Genomic DNA, 22703 nt, shown 5'->3' on the forward strand with positions numbered 1-22703 from the left:
AAGGGTTGTAACCATAGCGGAACCCTTTTTTTGGTTCTATATAGAACCTTTTTTTAATGGTTCTTTATCGAACCTTAGGAAAGGGTTCTTCATAGCACCATTCAGGTTTCAGTTAGAACCTTATGAGCATGGTTCTTAATAGAACCTTCAAAAAACGGTTCCATATACTGTAGCACCAAAAAGGGTTCTGCTATGGTTAGAAGCCAATTAACCCTTTTTGGAATCATTTGCCTAGTGCTGTAAAACATGAAAAACACAAGAAAGATAAGCCTGTATACTGTTTATTTATGATTTAGCCTAGTGTTGTCATGCCAATCTTGGTAGTCCAGGCCTATACTGTATGTGTTTGATTCAAAGTGAGCTACAATGGAAGTCAAGATGAAGAGGGTGAAACATTTATAGATGTTATCTGAGTCCTCTTTTATTCAGTATCAGCAGAAACAGGGGCCTCCCGAGCCTCGCAGCAGTCTAAGGCACTGCATCGCAGTGCTTGAGGTGTCACTACAGCCCCGGTTTCGATCGTGACCAGGTGTCCTATAGGGTGATGCACAATTGGCCCAGCGTCGTCCTGTTTAGGGGAGGGTTTGGCCCGGGGGGGCTTTACTTGGCTCATCGCGCTCTAGCGACTTCTTGTGGCAGGCCGGGCGCATGCAGGCTGACTTCAGTCGTCAGTTGAACGGTGTTTCCTCCGACACATTGGTGCAGCTGGCTTCCAGGTTAAGCTGCAGGTGTTAAAAAAGCGTGGTTTGGCAGGTAATGTTTCGAAGGACGCATGACTCGACCTTCGCTTCTCCAGAGCCCATTGGGGAGCGATGAGACAAGATCATAATTGGATTGCAATTGGATATCACAAAATTGGGAAGAAAAAGGGTGTAAAATACCATACATATATATATATATATATATATATAACCGAGTTTTAGACAGTTTCAGATGATATCTGACAGAATGCTGTGTAGTGCAGTCTTTTAGAGTCACATAAACCAGGTCAGAGTCAAGAGGAGAGAAGGAAATGGAGGAAATTCTCTGACTATTTCTGATTAACTATATATATATATATATATATATATATATATATATATATATATATATATATATATATATATATATTTTTAACCTTTATTTAACTAGGCAAGTCAGTTAAGAACAAATTCTTATTTTCAATGACGGCCTAGGAACAGTGGGTTAACTGCCTGTTCAGGGGCAGAACAACAGTACAACGCTCTAACCACTAGGCTACCCTGCCGTACATAGTATCAGCAGAAACAGTCAGAGAATTTCCTCCATTTCCTTCTCTCCTCTCGACTCTGACCTGGTTTCTGTGACTCTAAGAGACTGCACTACACAGCATTCTGTCAGATATCATCTGAAACTGTCTAAAACTCGGTTATTCAGTACCAGAGGAGGCTGGTGGAAGGAAGGAGCTATAGGAGGATGGGCTCATTGTATCAGCTGGAATGGAATTAATGGAACGGTATAAAAAAAAACATCAAACATATGGAACATGTGAACATATGGTTCCATTTATTCCATTACAGCAATTACAACACTCCTAAAGCTCCTCACACCAGCCTCCACTGTTCAGTACCCAGGCCTCTGTGTTCTGTATGCTTGTGTGTCTGTAATGTTTGTCTATGTGACTGGTAGGGATTTCACCTGCATCATCGGCACGCCACAAGACAAGCCCACTGAGCTAAAGCCTGTAACAGGCTTCGGGTCTTAGGCAAGGTCATGGGGGTCTATATCGAATTGATTTGTTCTGTAACAGATATGATGTGAAACATTGACAGTAGGTTGTGTTATCTGAAACTATGTCTGATGTGTTCCTCTTCTCTCAGGTGGTAGCTGATGACAGTTATTTAAACGAGGTGCAAAACACAGGTAGGTCACCTCTCGCCTCAGGTCACCTCTCGCCTCTTCTTCCTGTTCCCTGATCTATTTCTTTGTGTTCTATAAAATGTGCCATATCTTCTTCCCCCACTCATATTCTCTCCATTCCTACTCTCACTCCTCACGTTCTTATAACCTATTTTCCCCTCCTCCTATATCCCCCATCTCTATTCTCTCTCTCTCTCTCTCTCTCTCTCTCTCTCTCTCTCTCTCTCTCTCTCTCTCTCTCTCTCTCTCTCTCTCTCTCTCTCTCTCTCTCTCTCTCTCTCTCTCTCTCTCTCTCTCTCTCTCTCTCTCTCTCTCTCTCTCTCTCTCTCTCTCTCTCTCTCTCTCTCTCTCTCTCTCTCTCTCTCTCTCTCTCTGGTGGTTGTGATCTGGGTGGGGTTCTCTCTCTCTCTCACTAGCAAAGACCAGCCAATTCATAATTTCTGGCCTCAATCCAAGTGCTCAAAATCCACAGAAGCACACACACACAAGCACCCAAATCTCTACAGTGCTGCTGATTAATTGAGGCCTTTGAATGTTGTCACATCAAGGAAAAGAAACCCTGCCCCAACATCTGGCCAATCAGACAGCATGATAATCTGTAAGGCCCTCCTTGGCTTTGTTAGCGTACAGTACATCAGTGTGCTTTATTATTGTGTAGCTGATGTTGTAGGTATGAGTGTGTCTCGTGTTTGTATGCACTGCCGGCATGTGTGTGAGGACAGACACATACCCACCCCCATATGGCTCAGCTCTGCACGTGTGAACCGTGTCAAATACTCATTGTGGCGGGGGAATGGATTATGGGAGCTGAGAGAATGAGTGTTCCTGTGGTGATGGTTCCCATAGCGATGGAGGAGAGTCTGGTTGTCGTAGCAACACAGAGTGTTGGTTTCCCTAGCAATCAGTGTGTGACTAGGATGTTATGAGTTCATTTGGGTTTAGGTCAAATCTTTTGAGATCTGGCAGGGTCCATCAAACAAGAAGGCAACTAAAAAACATGATTTCCTTCGAAACAGCACATATTTCCAAATCATACGCAAGATTATTCTAAAATGTATTTCACACATGGTCTCACCACACTTGATAGAAAAAAGGAAAAATGATCAAATAACCAAAATGATCAGGTTAAAACACATCAGAAACATCTGATGTAAAAGATAAGGTGAAAGTAAATTACAACTCCTCTGTACTTTCAGTATGTTACAAACACTTAGACACACCTCTACAATTTAACACACCATTACATGCAACTACATCATATTATATCAAAGACATTACTCCCATCAACACATTTTACAATTCCATTAATGTATGTATGTTTTCTTTCAAGTGCCTAATTGAATAACACAGTCTGACAAATGACCAAATCATCATTAGGTTATACGGTCACATCTCTGACTGACAGCATTATGAATACATATGACACTATAAGCGCTGTGACCTTATTGGATCACTATTTATTCTGTGTGATTGACAGTAGAGATGACCAATGAGGCAGTGTTTTTACCACCAGCATTACCACCCGAGTTGAAGTATGTATAGAGGTTCTCGGTGAAGTTGCAGCTAGTGAAAGAGTGGATGTGAGATCTGGCCTTTACATCATAAAAGGAGACTAGACCCTCCTCATAATCCACAAACACCCCCACTTTTTGGGGTGTCGGGGGCTTGCCGGAGAAGAAGGGCAGGTAGAAGAGGTTATCGTACATGTTTGCACAATACCAATGCCGGTGGTACCCACTCTTCAGACCCAGAGTCCAGAATCCATTCTCAGGGGTCAGTGGAAGCCAGCCCTTCCTGTTGGTGGACTTTCTAGCCACCCCTAACCTCCACCAAGTCTTCCCCTCTACCTGCACCTCATAGTAGAATCTCCCAGAGGAGAATTCATTCTTTCCCAGGATAGAGGGATTATAATCAAACCTCTCAGGGTTGTTAGGAAGTTTCTTTAGTACGTCTCCCAGTGTCACTTGTTTTCCGTCCTCAGACACGTTGAGGTACGGAAATGCTGTATCAGGGTCCAGAGTCACATCCACTGCGTACTGCTGTATCCTCTTCAGCTTGATGTCAGGCAACTTCTCGATCTCATTATGAAGTGCCTCCTCTAGTTGAGACACAACTCTCCTCACATTCTTCACATGTAGGTAGTAGTGAACACTGATCTCAGACCAGTCCTTGGTGAATGTGGGGGTGCACAGGGATGGGGAACTCTGGAGGAGGTGGAGGTGGTCCTCGGTGTGTGAGAGCTGCTCCAGCTCGGTGCGTCTTCTCTTAAGCTCGGTAATTTCTTGCTCCAGCTCGTTAATCAGCCCTTTAGCCCGCCTGTCTTCGGCTTTCTGCTTCTCCTCAATCTCCACAATGAGCTCAGCCTGGCTTCTCTCAATGGAACGCACCAGAGCATTGAAGACTTTCACACTGTCTTCTTTCTCTCTCTCTGCAACTGTCTTGCTGAGCTCTACAGAGTCTTTGATCTCCCTAACCTTCTGCCAGCGGTCATGGATCATCTGCCGCATTTGGGCTATGGAGTTCCGCAGTTGAGCCTTCTTCTTTCCAAACTCTTCCTCTAGAGGCACGGTGTGGTGAGTCTTGTGGTCTGTCTCAGTGCAGAACTGACACACGCACGTTTGGTCAGTCCTACAGAACAGCTCCAGGAGTCTGTCGTGCTTCTTACACAACCTGTCTTCCAGGTTCTCCACAGGGTCGATCAGCTTGTGTCTTTTCAGACCTGCAACTCTCTGATGAGGCTGCAAGTGAATCTCACAGTAAGAGGTCAGACACTCCAGGCAGGACTTCAGGGCTTTAAGCTTTCTCCCAGTGCAGAGATCACAGGCCACTTCTCCGGGCTCGGCAGGGGACAAATCTCTGTCTCTGTCACTCATTCTTTTGAAATGATCTGCAACATTTCTCAGTGTTGTGTTGGTCTTTAACTCTGGTCTTTTGTAGAAAGTATGCTTACACAGTGGACAATGGCTCCGGCCAGTGGTATCCCAGTATCCACTAATACAGGCCTTGCAGAAGTTGTGTCCACATGGAATGGAGACTGGCTCAGTGAACACATCCAGACAGATGGAGCACTGGAACTGATCTTCAGACAGGAAACTGCTAGAGGACGCCATTTCTGCAACACAAAGAGCAAGAGCAACCATATAATTATGTTCTGGAAGGAGTACAACCACAATTCAGTCTCCTTTTATCCAGACGAGGAAGAGTTTAAAAAGATGATGGATTCAGGAAGAATATACTTTACACTAACCAACAGTATATAATATAATACCGATAAATGAATCAGTCAGATTTACACATTTCCATCAGATATTCCCGGTTTAAAGAAGTGACCCAGTAGTGATTTACAGTGCCTTGCGAAAGTATTCGGCCCCCTTGAACTTTGCGACCTTTTGCCACATTTCAGGCTTCAAACATAAAGATATAAAACTGTATTTTTTTGTGAAGAATCAACAACAAGTGGGACACAATCATGAAGTGGAACGACATTTATTGGATATTTCAAACTTTTTTAACAAATCAAAAACTGAAAAATTGGGCGTGCAAAGTTATTCAGCCCCTTTACTTTCAGTGCAGCAAACTCTCTCCAGAAGTTCAGTGAGGATCTCTGAATGATCCAATGTTGACCTAAATGACTAATGATGATAAATACAATCCACCTGTGTGTAATCAAGTCTCCGTATAAATGCACCTGCACTGTGATAGTCTCAGAGGTCCGTTAAAAGCGCAGAGAGCATCATGAAGAACAAGGAACACACCAGGCAGGTCCGAGATACTGTTGTGAAGAAGTTTAAAGCCGGATTTGGATACAAAAATATTTCCCAAGCTTTAAACATCCCAAGGAGCACTGTGCAAGCGATAATGTTGAAATGGAAGGAGTATCAGACCACTGCAAATCTACCAAGACCTGGCCGTCCCTCTAAACTTTCAGCTCATACAAGGAGAAGACTGATCAGAGATGCAGCCAAGAGGCCCATGATCACTCTGGATGAACTGCAGAGATCTACAGCTGAGGTGGGAGACTCTGTCCATAGGACAACAATCAGTCGTATATTGCACACATCTGGCCTTTATGGAAGAGTGGCAAGAAGAAAGCCATTTCTTAAAGATATCCATAAAAAGTGTTGTTTAAAGTTTGCCACAAGCCACCTGGGAGACACACCAAACATGTGGAAGAAGGTGCTCTGGTCAGATGAAACCAAAATGGAACTTTTTGGCAACAATGCAAAACGTTATGTTTGGCGTAAAAGCAACACAGCTGAACACACCATCCCCACTGTCAAACATGGTGGTGGCAGCATCATGGTTTGGGCCTGCTTTTCTTCAGCAGGGACAGGGAAGATGGTTAAAATTGATGGGAAGATGGATGGAGCCAAATACAGGACCATTCTGGAAGAAAACCTGATGGAGTCTGCAAAAGACCTGAGACTGGGACGGAGATTTGTCTTCCAACAATACAATGATCCAAAACATAAAGCAAAATCTACAATGGAATGGTTCAAAAATAAACATATCCAGGTGTTAGAATGGCCAAGTCAAAGTCCAGACCAGAATCCAATCGAGAATCTGTGGAAAGAACTGAAAACTGCTGTTCACAAATGCTCTCCATCCAACCTCACTGAGCTCGAGCTGTTTTGCAAGGAGGAATGGGAAAAAATTTCAGTCTCTCGATGTGCAAAACTGATAGAGACATACCCCAAGCGACTTACAGCTGTAATCGCAGCAAAAGGTGGCGCTACAAAGTATTAACTTAAGGGGGCTGAATAATTTTGCACGCCCAATTTTTCAGTTTTTGATTTGTTAAAAAAGTTTGAAATATCCAATAAATGTCGTTCCACTTCATGATTGTGTCCCACTTGTTGGTGATTCTTCACAAAAAAATACAGTTTTATATCTTTATGTTTGAAGCCTGAAATGTGGCAAAAGGTCGCAAAGTTCAAGGGGGCCAAATACTTTCGCAAGGCACTGTATAAACTATATACTGTAGTGAATGTTAGAACTGTTCTGTTCGTTCTCCTGTTTGTAGACTGAGTTTTGTGGTTGTGAACGAAATAGTTGTCATACTCTGTTGTGACTATCTGTTTTTGCATGTCTTTCCCTGAGACATGTACAACAAAATTGACTTCTGTGGTCAATGAAATGTAATTCCAGGAAAATGTAATAAACGGATACAATAAATCATCTTCATAAAATTCCTCTAATATTGTTGACAGAGATCATGGCTTTTAGCCAAGGGCGTAGCACGTGAATACAGCTGAGGAAAACAGGAAGCACAACGATTCTGGTAGAAATAAGCCATACCTGTTCGGGTAAACCCTCCCTCCAACTCGATCAGTACTTACTTGAGTTTGCTTGTGCCTTCTATTTCTTTATGAAAGGTGGACTCTGTGCAGGCTGCAACAGTGTTGCTATCTTCGCGAGCAGGAACGTGCTTGTTACCGTGTGCAGTTTCCTGCTCTCAATTGAACTCTGACTTCAGCAAAGTGTCATCTCGTAACTCCTCCCTGCTCCTACTTCCCTATAGTAGGGAAGGTGTGTCATTAGCTTTAATCGACCATAGTTATTTGCTTGAAAGTATACTGAAAAACAAAAAAAGGTTCAGAAATGCTCATTAACTCGTGGAGTACAATGGAACGGAGGATGAAGAGAAAGAAGGAGAGGGAAGTGTAATGAGATGAGCAGAAGGAAGAGACGGTGTGTACAGTAGGAGGAAGTATAGCACAGTAGTTTGTTTCATACAGGCCTCTACTATCGGCTGTGATATTCCCCAGAGATGATAGGTCAGTTTTATATAAGCCTCTACTATCGGCTGTGATATTCCCCAGAGATGATAGGTCAGTTTTATACAGGCCTCTACTATCGGCTGTGATATTCCCCAGAGATGATAGGTCAGTTTTATACAGGCCTCTACTATCGGCTGTGATATTCCCCAGAGATGATAGGTCAGTTTTATATAAGCCTCTACTATCGGCTGTGATATTCCCCAGAGATGATAGGTCAGTTTTATATAAGCCTCTACTATCGGCTGTGATATTCCCCAGAGATGATAGGTCAGTTTTATACAGGCCTCTACTATCGGCTGTGATATTCCCCAGAGATGATAGGTCAGTTTTATATAAACCTCTACTATCGGCTGTGATATTCCCCAGAGATGATAGGTCAGTTTTATATAAGCCTCTACTATCGGCTGTGATATTCCCCAGAGATGATAGGTCAGTTTTATACAGGCCTCTACTATCGGCTGTGATATTCCCCAGAGATGATAGGTCAGTTTTATATAAGCCTCTACTATCGGCTGTGATATTCCCCAGAGATGATAGGTCAGTTTTATATAAGCCTCTACTATCGGCTGTGATATTCCCCAGAGATGATAGGTCAGTTTTATATAAGCCTCTACTATCGGCTGTGATATTCCCCAGAGATGATAGGTCAGTTTTATACAGGCCTCTACTATCGGCTGTGATATTCCCCAGAGATGATAGGTCAGTTTTATATAAGCCTCTACTATCGGCTGTGATATTCCCCAGAGATGATAGGTCAGTTTTATATAAACCTCTACTATCGGCTGTGATATTCCCCAGAGATGATAGGTCAGTTTTATATAAGCCTCTACTATCGGCTGTGATATTCCCCAGAGATGATAGGTCAGTTTTATACAGGCCTCTACTATCGGCTGTGATATTCCCCAGAGATGATAGGTCAGTTTTATACAGGCCTCTACTATCGGCTGTGATATTCCCCAGAGATGATAGGTCAGTTTTATATAAGCCTCTACTATCGGCTGTGATATTCCCCAGAGATGATAGGTCAGTTTTATATAAGCCTCTACTATCGGCTGTGATATTCCCCAGAGATGATAGGTCAGTTTTATACAGGCCTCTACTATCGGCTGTGATATTCCCCAGAGATGATAGGTCAGTTTTATATAAACCTCTACTATCGGCTGTGATATTCCCCAGAGATGATAGGTCAGTTTTATATAAGCCTCTACTATCGGCTGTGATATTCCCCAGAGATGATAGGTCAGTTTTATACAGGCCTCTACTATCGGCTGTGATATTCCCCAGAGATGATAGGTCAGTTTTATATAAGCCTCTACTATCGGCTGTGATATTCCCCAGAGATGATAGGTCAGTTTTATATAAGCCTCTACTATCGGCTGTGATATTCCCCAGAGATGATAGGTCAGTTTTATATAAGCCTCTACTATCGGCTGTGATATTCCCCAGAGATGATAGGTCAGTTTTATACAGGCCTCTACTATCGGCTGTGATATTCCCCAGAGATGATAGGTCAGTTTTATATAAGCCTCTACTATCGGCTGTGATATTCCCCAGAGATGATAGGTCAGTTTTATATAAGCCTCTACTATCGGCTGTGATATTCCCCAGAGATGATAGGTCAGTTTTATATAAGCCTCTACTATCGGCTGTGATATTCCCCAGAGATGATAGGTCAGTTTTATATAAGCCTCTACTATCGGCTGTGATATTCCCCAGAGATGATAGGTCAGTTTTATATAAGCCTCTACTATCGGCTGTGATATTCCCCAGAGATGATAGGTCAGTTTTATATAAGCCTCTACTATCGGCTGTGATATTCCCCAGAGATGATAGGTCAGTTTTATATAAGCCTCTACTATCGGCTGTGATATTCCCCAGAGATGATAGGTCAGTTTTATACAAGCCTCTACTATCGGCTGTGATATTCCCCAGAGATGATAGGTCAGTTTTATATAAGCCTCTACTATCGGCTGTGATATTCCCCAGAGATGATAGGTCAGTTTTATACAGGCCTCTACTATCGGCTGTGATATTCCCCAGAGATGATAGGTCAGTTTTATATAAGCCTCTACTATCGGCTGTGATATTCCCCAGAGATGATAGGTCAGTTTTATATAAGCCTCTACTATCGGCTGTGATATTCCCCAGAGATGATAGGTCAGTTTTATACAAGCCTCTACTATCGGCTGTGATATTCCCCAGAGATGATAGGTCAGTTTTATATAAGCCTCTACTATCGGCTGTGATATTCCCCAGAGATGATAGGTCAGTTTTATACAGGCCTCTACTATCGGCTGTGATATTCCCCAGAGATGATAGGTCAGTTTTATATAAGCCTCTACTATCGGCTGTGATATTCCCCAGAGATGATAGGTCAGTTTTATACAGGCCTCTACTATCGGCTGTGATATTCCCCAGAGATGATAGGTCAGTTTTATACAAGCCTCTACTATCGGCTGTGATATTCCCCAGAGATGATAGGTCAGTTTTATACAGGCCTCTACTATCGGCTGTGATATTCCCCAGAGATGATAGGTCAGTTTTATACAGGCCTCTACTATCGGCTGTGATATTCCCCAGAGATGATAGGTCAGTTTTATACAGGCCTCTACTATCGGCTGTGATATTCCCCAGAGATGATAGGTCAGTTTTATACAGGCCTCTACTATCGGCTGTGATATTCCCCAGAGATGATAGGTCAGTTTTATACAGGCCTCTACTATCGGCTGTGATATTCCCCAGAGATGATAGGTCAGTTTTGGCATTTAGTGGATTTATTGAGTCTTTTAAGGTTGTCTGGCAGTAAGCCAATACAAAAATACAAAAAACGATTCAGTACACCCAATATTCCAACACAGTACACCCCCATTATCTTACACAGCACATACATAGCCCACACTATAATACATTAGATTATTTACTCATCATTGCATGATAAAATTATATCAACAAACTAATTGCACATAAAATGTGCTAAATTACGACATTTTATTCAGTCTGTGTGATTGACAGGACAGATGACCAATGGGGCTGAGTTTGGACCCTCAGAATTATTACAAGGGTTGAAATACGGATAGAGTTTCTCAGTGAAGGTGTTGCCAGTGAAAGAGTAGATATGAGACCTGGCCTCCACATTGTAGAAGGAGATCTGACCCTCCTCATAATCCACAAACACCCCCACCTTCTGGAGCTTCTCTCTCAGGAAAATGGGGACACGAGTATAGTTGCAGGCCTGGTACTTATTTTTACCTCTCATATACACAGTCCACCGTCCACCCTCAGGGCTCTCAGTTGTAGGTTCTTTTCTCATGATGGACTCTTTGGCCACTCCAAAAATCCACTCAATCTTCCCCTTTACCTGCACCTCATAGTAGAATCCCCCTGAGGAGAAGCCCTCCTTTCCCAGGACAGAGAATAAATAATCAAACCTCTTTGGGTTGTCAGTGAGAAGCTGTGGTCCTTGTTCATATCTCACTTGTTTCCTGTCCTCAGACAGGATGAGACAGCGATGTGCTGTATCAGGGTCTAGAGTCACATCCACTGCACACCTCTGCATCCTCATCAGCTCGGCATCACACAACTTCTCCATCTCTTTGATAACTGTCTCCTCCAGCTGAGACAAAGTTCTCCTCATGATCCCTGCACACAGTGCACTGTGAACACTGATCTCAGACCAGTCCTTGGTGTTAGTGGGGGGGCTCAGGGATAGGGAGCTTTGGAGGAGGTGGAGGTGATCCTCAGTGTGTGAGAGCTGCTTCAGCTCAGTGCTTCTCCTCAGTAGCTCATTAATTTCCTGCTCCAGCTCTTTAATGAACCCTTCAGCCCGCATCTCTGCTACTTTCTGCTTCTCCTCAACCACCTCAATGAGCTCAGCCTGGCTTCTCTCAATGGAGCGCACCAGATTAGAGAAGATCTGCACGCTGTCCGCTATCGCTCTCTCTGTGTCTCTCTTCCTAAACTGTACTAAGTGTTTGATCTTCTGAACCTTCTGCAGTCGCTGCTGGATCATCTGCTGCACTTGTGCCTCCGTCTTCCCAAGCTGAGCCTTCCTCTCTCCACACTCTTCCTCTAGAGGGACAATGTGGTGAGTCTTGTGGTCTGTCTCAGTACAGAACTGACACACGCATGTCTGGTCAGTCCTACAGAACAGCTCCAGGAGTCTGCCGTGCTTCTTACACAACCTGTCTTCCAGGTTCTCCACAGGGTCGATCAGCTTGTGCCTCTTCATGCCTGTAACTCTCTGATGAGGCTGCAGGTGAATTTCACAGAATGAGGTCAGACACTCCAGGCAAGACTTCAGGGCCTTGAGCTTCGTCCCAGTGCAGACATCACAGGCCACTTCTCCAGACTCTGTAAGACTTTGGTTTGGGCTGCCGGGAGCTTCCACTTGAACTGACCTCCTGAACTGAGCAGCCATCTCAGAAATGAAGGTATTGACGAGAAGCTCAGGTCTCGTGAAGAACTTATGCTTACACATTGGACACTGGCACAGGTCAGTGGTATCCCAGTATTTGCTGATACAGACCTTGCAGAAGTTGTGTCCACATGGAGTGGAAACGGGCTCAGTGAACATATCCAGACAAATAGAGCACTGGAACTGATCTTCAGACAGGAAACATCTAGGGGACGCCATTTCTGGAACACAACAGAACAAACACATCAAAAGACGTGCTAGAATGTGTCAGCATTTAGACAGTAAACTTTGTACTTGTCCTTTTTCTCACTCTCATAGTGACCTTGGTGTCTTCAGTTCAGTTCCCACTCTCACTCACAAGGTTTTGCTATCTCCCTATTAAGCATCTTCACCATCTCCTCTCGCTACTCACCCGAGTGTTTGTTATTCCCTTTTATATCTCTATGAAAGGTAGACTGTCAGCTGCAGTGTTCTTTTTGGGAGTTGCTGGAGAAAGTTTGTTTCTGTGTGCAGATACCAGCTCTATATTTAACTTTCACTTCAGCAAAGTGACATCATTTAACTCCACCCTGCTCTGCTCTTTGCAAATATTTGCCCTTAAAGGGACAGAGTTGATATTTTACCAGCCTGTCTAAAGTCTCTTCTGATGTTTTTCCTCACATCATTTTGTATTGTAATTTGCTGATTATTCGAATCAGCTGTGTAGTTGTAGGGCAAAAAAACAAAATGTGCTCCCCTTGTGGTCCCGAGGACCGTGTTTGGGAAACCATGCTCTATCGTGTGTGGGATGTCATCTAATATAATAATTTAGCTGCTACAAATTCTTGATTGAAGCCTTGGGTAATGAACCTGTTTACGACACAATTGTCTGGAAAGCCTCAATGCTTCAGGAAGCTTCATTTTCCCATCACTATTTCATACCAGAACGCCGAGGAATGTGTGTGTCAAAAAAGTAGTTTACTTCAAAGCAGTGTGTCGATGCCTGTATCTGTCAGAGTCGTGTGTATAGGTGGCAGGGAAGTCAGGAGCAGGAGAATCAAACTTAGTGGAATGGAGTTGTTTAATAACTTTAAACAAAACATAACTCCAAAACTATGAATAATATAAAACAAAGTGGGTACGAGGTCGCGCACCAATACAAACAACACGAAATCTGAACAACAAAGAATCTCTGACAAAGACATGAGGGGAAAAAGAGGGTTAAATACATAACAGGTAATGAATGGGATTGAAACCAGGTGTGTAGGAAGACAAGACCAAACCAATGGAAAATGAAAAATGGATCAATGATGGCTAGAGAACCGGTGACGTCGACTGCCGAGCACCGCCCGAACAAGGAGAGGCATCGACTTTGACAGAAGTCGTGACAGTATCACTTTATCAGAACCATGTGATCAATGACATCCAAAGCTTATTTTTGTCAAACAACTACCTGATTGGTTTGGTAGAAGACAAAAAGGCTACCCTGCGCAGGCGCTACGGTGTGTGGGACATCATCTATAATAATTTGGCTGATCTAAATTCTTTTGACAAGCAGGTGCCGCTAGTGTACACTGTGTTGCTCAAAGCCTCAAGCAATGAAAAGTTTCAAACACAATTGGCTGGGCCTTAATGCTTCAAGAAGCTTTGTTTCCCCATCACTAGTAAATACTACATCACTTAATTTGCATATACCCTGCCCATTCCCCTCCCCAATAATCCCAATTTGTGCCACACGTAAGTGAAAGACCTACATAACCATAAGGTTATAGAAAAGAACAGAAGTGTGAAGTTCTACCTACAGGTTATGGACATTTTTTTAAGGAGAAAGCCCCAAACTTCCATGTCAAATATAATAAATCACTTTAGTAATTACTACAGTAATGTCCCCAAAAACACTATAGTAATTATTACAGTAAACCAAAACACTACAGTAAATATTACGGTATACTACAGTTTGCAAAAACACTACAGTAAATACTATAGTATATATTTATATTTTTTACTACAGTATTTATGCTATAGTAAACTAGAGAAAACACTACAGTGAATACTATAGTATTCCGACCGTAGTATACACTACAATATTTTTCCATGTGGGTCCCTCTCCTTTTTTCTCTCTTCCTCTTCCAGATTGGAATGAGGTATGATGGGTAAGGGCTACAGCCTCTGGAAAGAGAGAGAGAGAGAGAGTGTGTGTGTGTGTGTGTGTGTGTGTGTGTGTGTGTGTGTGTGTGTGTGTGTGTGTGTGTGTGTGTGTGTGTGTGTGTGTGTGTGTGTGTGTGTGTGTGTGTGTGTGTGTGTGTGTGTGTGTGTGTGCGTGCGTGCGTGCGTGCGTGTGCGTGCGTGTGCGCGCGTGCATGGCATGATTAGATGATGTTCAAGGACAGCCAAGCTGTGTGTGAGAGATAACACTGGTCCTGGCTATTGCAGCTCCTCTCTCTGTCCTAGCTATTAATCACAGGGTGTGTGTGTGTGTGTGTGTGTGTGTGTGTGTGTGTGTGTGTGTGTGTGTGTGTGTGTGTGTGTGTGTGTGTGTGTGTGTGTGTGTGTGTGTGTGTGTGTGTGTGTGTGTGTGTGTGTGTGTGTGTGTGTGCGTGCGTGCATGTATGTCTGTTTGTTTGGGTCTGGCAGAGTGTGAGTTGCTTAGTTACTATAGAGTTTGATCCTGCTACTCAATGGAATGTCTAATACATCTCTCTCTCTCTCTCTCTCTCTCTCTACTAATACTGCTCTAATTACTGCCTGGGAGATTATTGTTGTTGTGTGGGTGGGGGGTTTGGGGTAGCATAATTTTCATGTCAGCAGCAGTTTTATTTAGCCTTTGTTGTTTATGCCTCTTCCACTAATTCCCCCTCTACAGTACAGAGTGTACACTCCTTAGGGACCCTCAGACTACAGACTGTACCCTCCTTAAGGACCCTCTTCTGTGTGTCCTCCTTCATTTTGAGTAAGAATGGGAGTGGGAGGTGAAGGGATTTTAACATGGATCAGTTGAGTAACCGTATTACAGAGGTCCCCTGCTGTGTCATCGGAAAGTGGATATTAATACGTCTTGTAACTGTCTGTACATGAATATAGGAGAAGCAAGGCGATTTTCCATTTTGAATCAGGACTCTCCATCTCCCTCTCTCTCTTCAGCTCCTCTTCTCTGCCTCTTTCTACAGGTCCACTGCCCTGCTATGAAGGGTTTACAGCTCTACTGTAACATTGTCCCTTTTCTCACCTTCCACAACTGTCTTTCTCTATCTCTCCTCCAAGCTCCTTGCTCCTGTTCCAAGGGTTTTTCAAAGCTGGGTTACTAACATTATCCTCTCTCTCTCTCTTCCATTCTCTCTCTCTCTCTCTCTTTCTCGCTCTCTCTCTCTCTCTCTCACTCTCACTCTCTATTCAGCCCCTCTCTCCTGTTCGGAGGGTTTTACAGAGCTGGGTTACTATAACGGCTCTGTGTCTCAGACGGACTCTGGCGCTCTCTGCCTGCGGTGGACAGAGTTTCCAGACTACGTGCTGCAGTACCCTGGCCGAGGCCTTGGGGAGCACAGCTACTGCCGTAACCCTGACAGAGAGTCCAACCCCTGGTGCTTCTTCAGACAGACCTCTGGGGCCATCGGCTGGTCTTACTGCGACTGCCACCAGGGTAGGTCAACAGCACATATGTGAAATAGGCATATTAAATAAATGCAGTAGTTTGTGTGTATATACAGTACCAGTCAAAAGTTTGGACACACCTACTCATTCCAGGGTTTTTCTTTATTTTTACTATTGTCTACATTGTCAAAACTATGAAATTACACATGGTGAATCATGTAGTAACCAAAAAAGTGTTAAACAAATCAAAATATATTTTATATTTGAGATTCTTCAAAGTATCCACCCTTTGCCTTGATGACAGCTTTGCATAGTTTTGATGTCTTCATTATTGTTCGTCAATGTAGAAAATAATAAGAATAAAGAAAAACCCTGGAATGAGTAGGTGTGTCCAAACTTATGTCTGGTACTGTGTATATATATATATATACATATATATACAAAACTGTCAGGTGCGTGAATGAGGACCCAAAAGCGAATTACGGATGAAACGACGATAGAAGTTCGCGAAGCCGAGAAAGCGCTGCAGCTCGACGCGTGACTTAGGGGCGGGCCAATCAATGACAGCTTGGACCTTAGCGGGATCCATCTTAATGCCTTCAGCGGAAATAACAGAACCGAGAAATGTGACGGAGGAGGCATGAAAAGTGCACTTCTCAGCCTTCACAAAAAGACAATTCTCTAAAAGGCGCTGGAGGACACGTCGAACGTGCTGAACATGAATCTGGAGTGACGGTGAAAAAATCAGGATATCGTCAAGGTAAACGAAAACAAAGATGTTCAGCATGTCTCTCAGGACATCATTGACTAATGCCTGAAAGACAGCTGGAGCGTTAGCGAGGCCGAAAGGAAGAACCCGGTATTCAAAGTGCCCTAACGGAGTGTTAAACGCCGTCTTCCACTCGTCCCCCTCCCTGATGCGCACGAGATGGTAAGCGTTACGAAGGTCCAACTTAGTGAAAAACCTGGCTCCCTGCAGGATCTCGAAGGCTGAAGACATAAGAGGAAGCGGATAACGATTCTTCACTGTTATGTCATTCAGCCCTCGATAATCTATGCAGGGGCGCAGAGACCCGTCCTTCTTCTTGACAAAAAAAAACCCCGCTCCGGCGGGAGAGGAGGAGGGGACTATGGTACCGGCGTCAAGAGCTACAGACAAATAATCCTCGAGAGCCTTACGTTCGGGAGCCGACAGAGAGTATAGTCTACCCCGGGGGGGAGTGGTTCCCGGAAGGAGATCAATACTACAATCATACGACCGGTGTGGAGGAAGAGAGGTGGCCCTGGACCGACTGAACACCGTGCGCAGATCGTGATATTCCTCCGGCACCCCTGTCAAATCACCAGGCTCCTCCTGTGAAGAAGAGACAGAGGAAACAGGAGGGATAGCAGACATTAAACATTTCACATGAGACGTTCCAGGAGAGGATAGAATTACTAGACCAATTAATGGAAGGATTATGACAAACTAGCCAGGGATGGCCCAAAACAACAGGTGTAAAAGGTGAACGAAAAATTAAAAAAGAAATGGTTTCGCTATGATTACCAGAAACAGTGAGGGTTAAAGGTAGCGTCTCACGCTGAATCCTGGGGAGAGGACTACCATCCAGGGCGAACAAGGCCGTGGACTCCCTTAACTGTCTGAGAGGAATGTCATGTTCCCGAGCCCAGGTCTCGTCCATAAAACAGCCCTCCGCCCCAGAGTCTATTAAGGCACTGCAGGAAGCTGACGAACCGGTCCAGCGTAGATGGACCGACAAGGTAGTGCAGGATCTTGAAGGAGAGACAGGAGTAGTAGCGCTCACCAGTAGCCCTCCGCTTACTGATGAGCTCTGGCTTTTACTGGACATGAAGTGACAAAATGACCAGCAGAACCGCAATAGAGACAGAGGCGGTTGGTGATTCTCCGTTCCCTCTCCTTAGTCGAGATGCGGATACCTCCCAGCTGCATAGGCTCAGCTCCCGAGCCGGCAGAGGAAGATGGTAGTGATGCGGAGAGGGGGGCAACGGAGAACGCGAGCTCCTTTCCACGAGCTCGGTGACGAAGATCAACCCGTCGCTCAATGCGAATAGCGAGTTCAATCAAGGAATCCACGCTGGAAGGAACCTCCCGGGAGAGAATCTCATCCTTTACCTCTGCGCGGAGACCCTCCAGAAGACGAGCGAGCAAAGCCGGCTCGTTCCAGCCACTGGAGGCAGCAAGAGTGCGAAACTCAATAGAGTAGTCTGTTATGGATCGATTGCCTTGACATAGGGAAGACAGGGCCCTGGAAGCCTCCTCCCCAAAAACAGATCGATCAAAAACCCGTATCATCTCCTCCTTAAAGTCCTGATACTGGTTAGTACACTCAGCCCTTGCCTCCCAGATTGCCGTGCCCCACTCACGAGCCCGTCCAGTAAGGAGAGATATGACGTAGGCGACACGAGCAGTGCTCCTGGCGTAAGTGTTGGGCTGGAGAGAAAACACAATATCACACTGGGTGAGGAACGAGCGGCATTCAGTGGGCTCCCCAGAGTAACACGGCGGGTTATTGATTCTGGGCTCCGGAGATTCGAAAGCCCTGGAAGTGGCCGGTGGATCGAGGCGGAGATGGTGAACCTGTTCTGTGAGGTTGGAGACTTGGGTGGCCAGGGTCTCAACGGCATGTCGAGCAGCAGACAATTCCTGCTCGTGTCTGCCTAGCATCGCTCCCTGGATCTCGACGGCTGAGTGGAGAGGATCCGAAGTCGCTGGGTCCATTCTTGGTCGGATTCTTCTGTCAGGTGCGTGAATGAGGACCCAAAAGCGAATTAACAAACAGAGTTTCTTTAATGATGAACACACGTGGGCTCAGATGGACAGGTAGATTCCGACAGGACAGGACAAGGTTGCAGCAAACACGATGATAGTCTGGTTCAGGCATGAGACACACAAACAAGAATCCGACAAAGACAGGAGCAGAAACAGAGAGAGATATAGGGACCTAATCAGAGGGAAAAAGGGAACAGGTGGGAAAAGGGGTGAATGAGGTAGTCAGAGAAGACAAGGAACAGCTGGGGGAAAGAGGGACAGAAACGGTAACCTAGTACGACCAGCAGAGGGAGACAGGGTGAAAGGAAAGGACAGAAAGACACAACATGACAATACATGACACAAAACATTAAGAACACCTTCCTAATATTGAGCCCCCCCCCCCCCCCCCCCCCCCCCCCTTTTTGCTCTCAGAACAGTCTCAATTCATCAGGGCATGGACTCTACAAGGTGTCAAAAGCGTTCCACAGGGATGCTGGCCCATATTGACTCCAATGCTTCCCACACTTGGCTGGGTGTCCTTTGGGTGGTGGACCATTCTTAATACACATGGGAAACTGTTGAGCATGAAAAACTCAGCAGCGTTGCAGTTCTTGACACACTCAAACCAGTGTGCCTGGCACCTACTACAATACCCTGTTCAAAGGGATTTAAACCTTTTGTCTTGCCCATTCACCCTCTGAATGGCACACATACACAATCCATGTCTCAATTGTCTAACCTAAATTGTTTAACCTGTCTCCTCCCCTTCATCTACATGGATTGAAGTGGATTTAATGTGACATCAATAAGGGATGATAGCTTTCACCTGGATTCACCTGTGCAGTTCATGTCATGGAAAGAGCAGGTGTTTTTGATGTTTTGTACACTCAGTGTATATATATATATTGTGCATTCGGAAAGTATTCAGACCCCTTCACTTGTTCCACGTTTTGTTACGTTAGAGCCTTATTCTAAAATCTGGGTTAGGTTACCAAAACATTTCTGCAGCAATGAAGGTCCCCAAGAACACAGTGGCCTCCATCATTCTTAAATGGAAGAAGTTTGGAACCACCAAGACTCTTCTTAGAGCTGGCCACCCGGCCAAACTGAGCAACCGGGGGAGAATGGCCTTGGTCAGGGAGATGTTTATATATCTGGCATTACTCATCTCAAATGTATACACTGTATTCTATACTATTCTGCGGTATCTTAGTCACTTAATGTTTACATATATTGCATTACTCATCTCAAATGTATACACTGTATTCTATACTATTCTGCGGTATCTTAGTCACTTAATGTTTATATATCTTGCATTACTCATCTCATATGTATATACTGTATTCTATACTATTCTATGTATCAAATCAAATTTTATTTGTCACATACACATGGTTAGCAGATGTTAATGCCAGTGTAGCGAAATGCTTGTGCTTCTAGTTCCGACAATGCAGTAATAACCAACGAGTAATCTAACCTAACAATTCCAAAACGACTACCTTATACACACAAGTGTAAAGGAATGAAGAATATGTACATAAAAATATATGAATGAGTGATGGTACAGAACGGCATAGGCAAGATGCAGTAGATGGTATCGAGTACAGTATATACATATGAGATGAGTAATGTAGGGTATGTAAACATTATATGAAGTGGCATTGTTTAAAGTGGTTAGTGAATCATTTTTTTTCATAAATTTTTACATTGTTAATGTGGCTGGAGTTGAGTCAGTATGTTGGCAGCAGCCACTCAATGTTAGTGGTGGCTGTTTAACAGTCTGATGGCCTTGAGATAGAAGCTGTTTTTCAGTCTCTCGGTCCCTGCTTTGATGCACCTGTACTGACCTCGCCTTCTGGATGATAGCAGGGTGAACAGGCAGTGGCTCGGGTGGTTGTTGTCCTTGATGATCTTTATGGCCTTCCTGTGACATCGGGTGGTGTAGGTATCTTAGTCCACTCTGAGATCGATCATCCATAAGTATATAGTCTTAATTCATTCCAATTTAGAAATGTGTGTACTGGGTATATGTTGTGTAATTGGTTAGATATTACTGCACTGTCGGAGCTAGAAGCACAAGCATTTCGCTACACTCGCAATAACATCTGCTAGTCGCGTGTATGTGACCAATAAAATTTGATTTGATTTGAACCTGATGGTCACTCTGACAGAGCTCCAGAGTTCCTCTGTGGAGATGGGAGAACCATCCAGAAGGACAACCATCTCTGCAGCACGCCACCAATCAGGCCTTTATGGTAGAGTGGCCAGATCAAAGCCACTCCTCAGTAAAAGGCACATGACAACCCGCTTGGAGTTTGCCAAAAGTCACCGAAAGAACTCACACACCATGAGAAACAAGATTCTCTGGTCTGGTGAAACCAAGATTGAACTCTTTGGCCTGAATGCCAAGCGTCATGTCTGGAGGAAACCAGGCACCGCTCATCACCTGTCCTATACCATCCCTACGGTGAAGCATGGTGGTGGCAGCATCATGTTATCAGCGGCATTGACTGGGAGACTATTCAGGTTTGAGGGAAAGATGAATGGAGCAAAGTACAGAGAGATCCTAAATTAAATTCTGCTCCAGAAGGCTTAGGACCTCAGACTGGGGCGAAGGTTCACCTTCCAACAGGACAACGACCCTAAGCACACAGTCAAGACAACGCTGGAGTGGCTTCGGGACAAGTGTCTCTGGAGAGACCTGAAAATAGTTGTGCAGCGACGCTCCCCATCCAACCTGACAGAGCTTAAGAGGATCTGCAGAGAAGAATGGGAGAAACTCCCTCAAGAAGACTCACGGTTGTAATCGCTGCCAAAGGTGCTTCAACAAAGTACTGAGTAAAGGGTCTGAATTATGTACACGTTATATTTCAGTTTTTTATTTTTAATAAATTAGTAAATGTTTATAAAAACATATTTTTGCTTTGTCATTATGGGGTATTGTGTGTAAATTGATGAGGGAAAAAACAATTTAATCAAATTTAGAATAAGGCTGTAATGTAACAAAATGTGAAAAAGGTGAAGGGGTTTTGAAACTTTCCGAATGCACTATATATGACAAATAGCAAATAATTTGGACATAATATTTGGATTTGATGAGATTCCTGTCATGTGTCTTTCTTCCAGATTGTTGATTGGCTGATGTACCTGTCCATCTCTCCCTCTCCTAGGTGCAGCTCGGCTGGTGGGCGGGACATCGTCAGGAAGTGGACGTGTGGAGGTGTACCTGAATGGCCAGTGGGGGGCAGTGTGTGACTCTCATTGGACAGACAGAGATGCCAGTGTGATCTGCAGACAGCTGGGACTGGGGTAAGAGGGATGTGTGTGGTAGGAGTGTGTATGTTTGAGCGCCTCCTCATCAAGATCGGCATTGTAGTATCGCAGCATTTCCATTTCATCTGTAAGATGAAGATCTGTAAGATTGTGTGTTTGTCCTCAGTGAGATCGGCACAGCGTTGCAGAACTCCCGGTTTGGCTCGGGCTCCGGTCTCTTCCACTATGAGCGGCTGGGTTGCCGTGGTGATGAGAGCTCCATCAGCCAATGCCGGAGCAGGACATTTGTTACCGGGGATTGTAGCCATGGAAACGAGGCAGGAGTGGTGTGTGCTCCACCAGAAGGTCAGTAGAAAGCATCGGGAGCTAGAGAGAAGGGAAGAAAGTGCATATTGTTACGTCTTGACCCTACTTAGCATCCATATTGGGTTATTGTTTCCTCCCCTAGGCAGTGGTCCTCCTCTACGATTGGTTGGAGGAGAGGAAGACTTTGAGGGGCGTGTTGAGGTGTTCCATGGCGGTAGGTGGGGCTCTGTCTGCGATGACCAATGGGACGACAGAGATGCAGAGGTGGTCTGTCGACAGCTGGGCTTCGGGTGAATATGTGTGTGTGTGTGTGTGTGTGTGTGTGTGTGTTGTGTGTGTGTGTGTGTTTACTGCGCACAAGAGAGAGAGAGAGAGAGAGGAGACAGAGGGAATCTGTAGTAGCATTTATACTCAGCTAGAGGAAGAGTCATTATTGTGGTTTTGACACATTGATGTACACATGTGTTTAGGGGTGTGGCGAAGGCCTGGTCATGGGCCCACTTCGGAAAGGGCTCAGGTCCCATTCAATTGGACGCCGTAAGGTGTACAGGAAATGAACTCTTCTTGGACCAGTGTCTTCATGGAGACTGGGAACAACACAACTGTGACCATATGGAAGATGCAGGGGTGTCCTGCAGCCCCTACACAGGTACACACACACACACACACACACACACACACACACACACACACACACACACACACACACACA

The 22703-nt window shown here is 44.6% G+C and overlaps 3 protein-coding genes across 4 annotated transcripts in view; 1 reads left to right on the plus strand and 2 right to left on the minus strand.

Moving 5' to 3' along the window:
• LOC110498948 (neurotrypsin-like) overlaps positions 1-22703 on the plus strand; it is a 39002-nt gene that overhangs the window by 11481 nt on the left and 4818 nt on the right. The window contains exons 2-7 of the mRNA XM_036955741.1: positions 1839-1881; positions 15446-15688; positions 21583-21721; positions 21852-22030; positions 22134-22281; positions 22462-22640. Of these exons, the coding sequence (XP_036811636.1) occupies positions 1839-1881; positions 15446-15688; positions 21583-21721; positions 21852-22030; positions 22134-22281; positions 22462-22640 (931 nt within the window). The remainder of the gene's footprint in view (positions 1-1838; positions 1882-15445; positions 15689-21582; positions 21722-21851; positions 22031-22133; positions 22282-22461; positions 22641-22703) is intronic.
• On the minus strand, positions 2921-7409 carry LOC110498946 (E3 ubiquitin-protein ligase TRIM21). Its single transcript, XM_021575686.2, has 2 exons — positions 7218-7409; positions 2921-4990 (listed from the first exon to the last, which is right to left on the minus strand). The coding sequence occupies exon 2, from the start codon at positions 4986-4988 to the stop codon at positions 3336-3338; it is 1653 nt and encodes a 550-aa protein (XP_021431361.2). The 5' UTR covers positions 4989-4990; positions 7218-7409; the 3' UTR covers positions 2921-3335.
• LOC110498947 (E3 ubiquitin-protein ligase TRIM21) lies at positions 10415-12632 on the minus strand. 2 transcript variants are annotated; one of them, XM_036955742.1, is made up of 2 exons: positions 12485-12632; positions 10415-12293 (listed from the first exon to the last, which is right to left on the minus strand). In XM_036955742.1, the coding sequence occupies exon 2, from the start codon at positions 12289-12291 to the stop codon at positions 10651-10653; it is 1641 nt and encodes a 546-aa protein (XP_036811637.1). In that variant the 5' UTR covers positions 12292-12293; positions 12485-12632; the 3' UTR covers positions 10415-10650. The 2 variants fall into 2 exon arrangements, with proteins under 2 accessions (XP_036811637.1, XP_021431362.2); XM_021575687.2 differs by having other exon boundaries at positions 12395-12622.

This window comes from Oncorhynchus mykiss, chromosome 20 (genome assembly GCF_013265735.2).
Source record: "Oncorhynchus mykiss isolate Arlee chromosome 20, USDA_OmykA_1.1, whole genome shotgun sequence".
Classification (NCBI taxonomy): Eukaryota; Metazoa; Chordata; class Actinopteri; order Salmoniformes; family Salmonidae; genus Oncorhynchus; species Oncorhynchus mykiss.

Excerpts from the sequence above, each read along its gene's own strand:
- LOC110498946 (XM_021575686.2), bottom strand. The coding sequence starts at position 4,988 with ATGGCGTCCTCTAGCAGTTTCCTGTCTGAAGATCAGTTCCAGTGCTCC.
- LOC110498947 (XM_036955742.1), bottom strand. The coding sequence starts at position 12,291 with ATGGCGTCCCCTAGATGTTTCCTGTCTGAAGATCAGTTCCAGTGCTCT.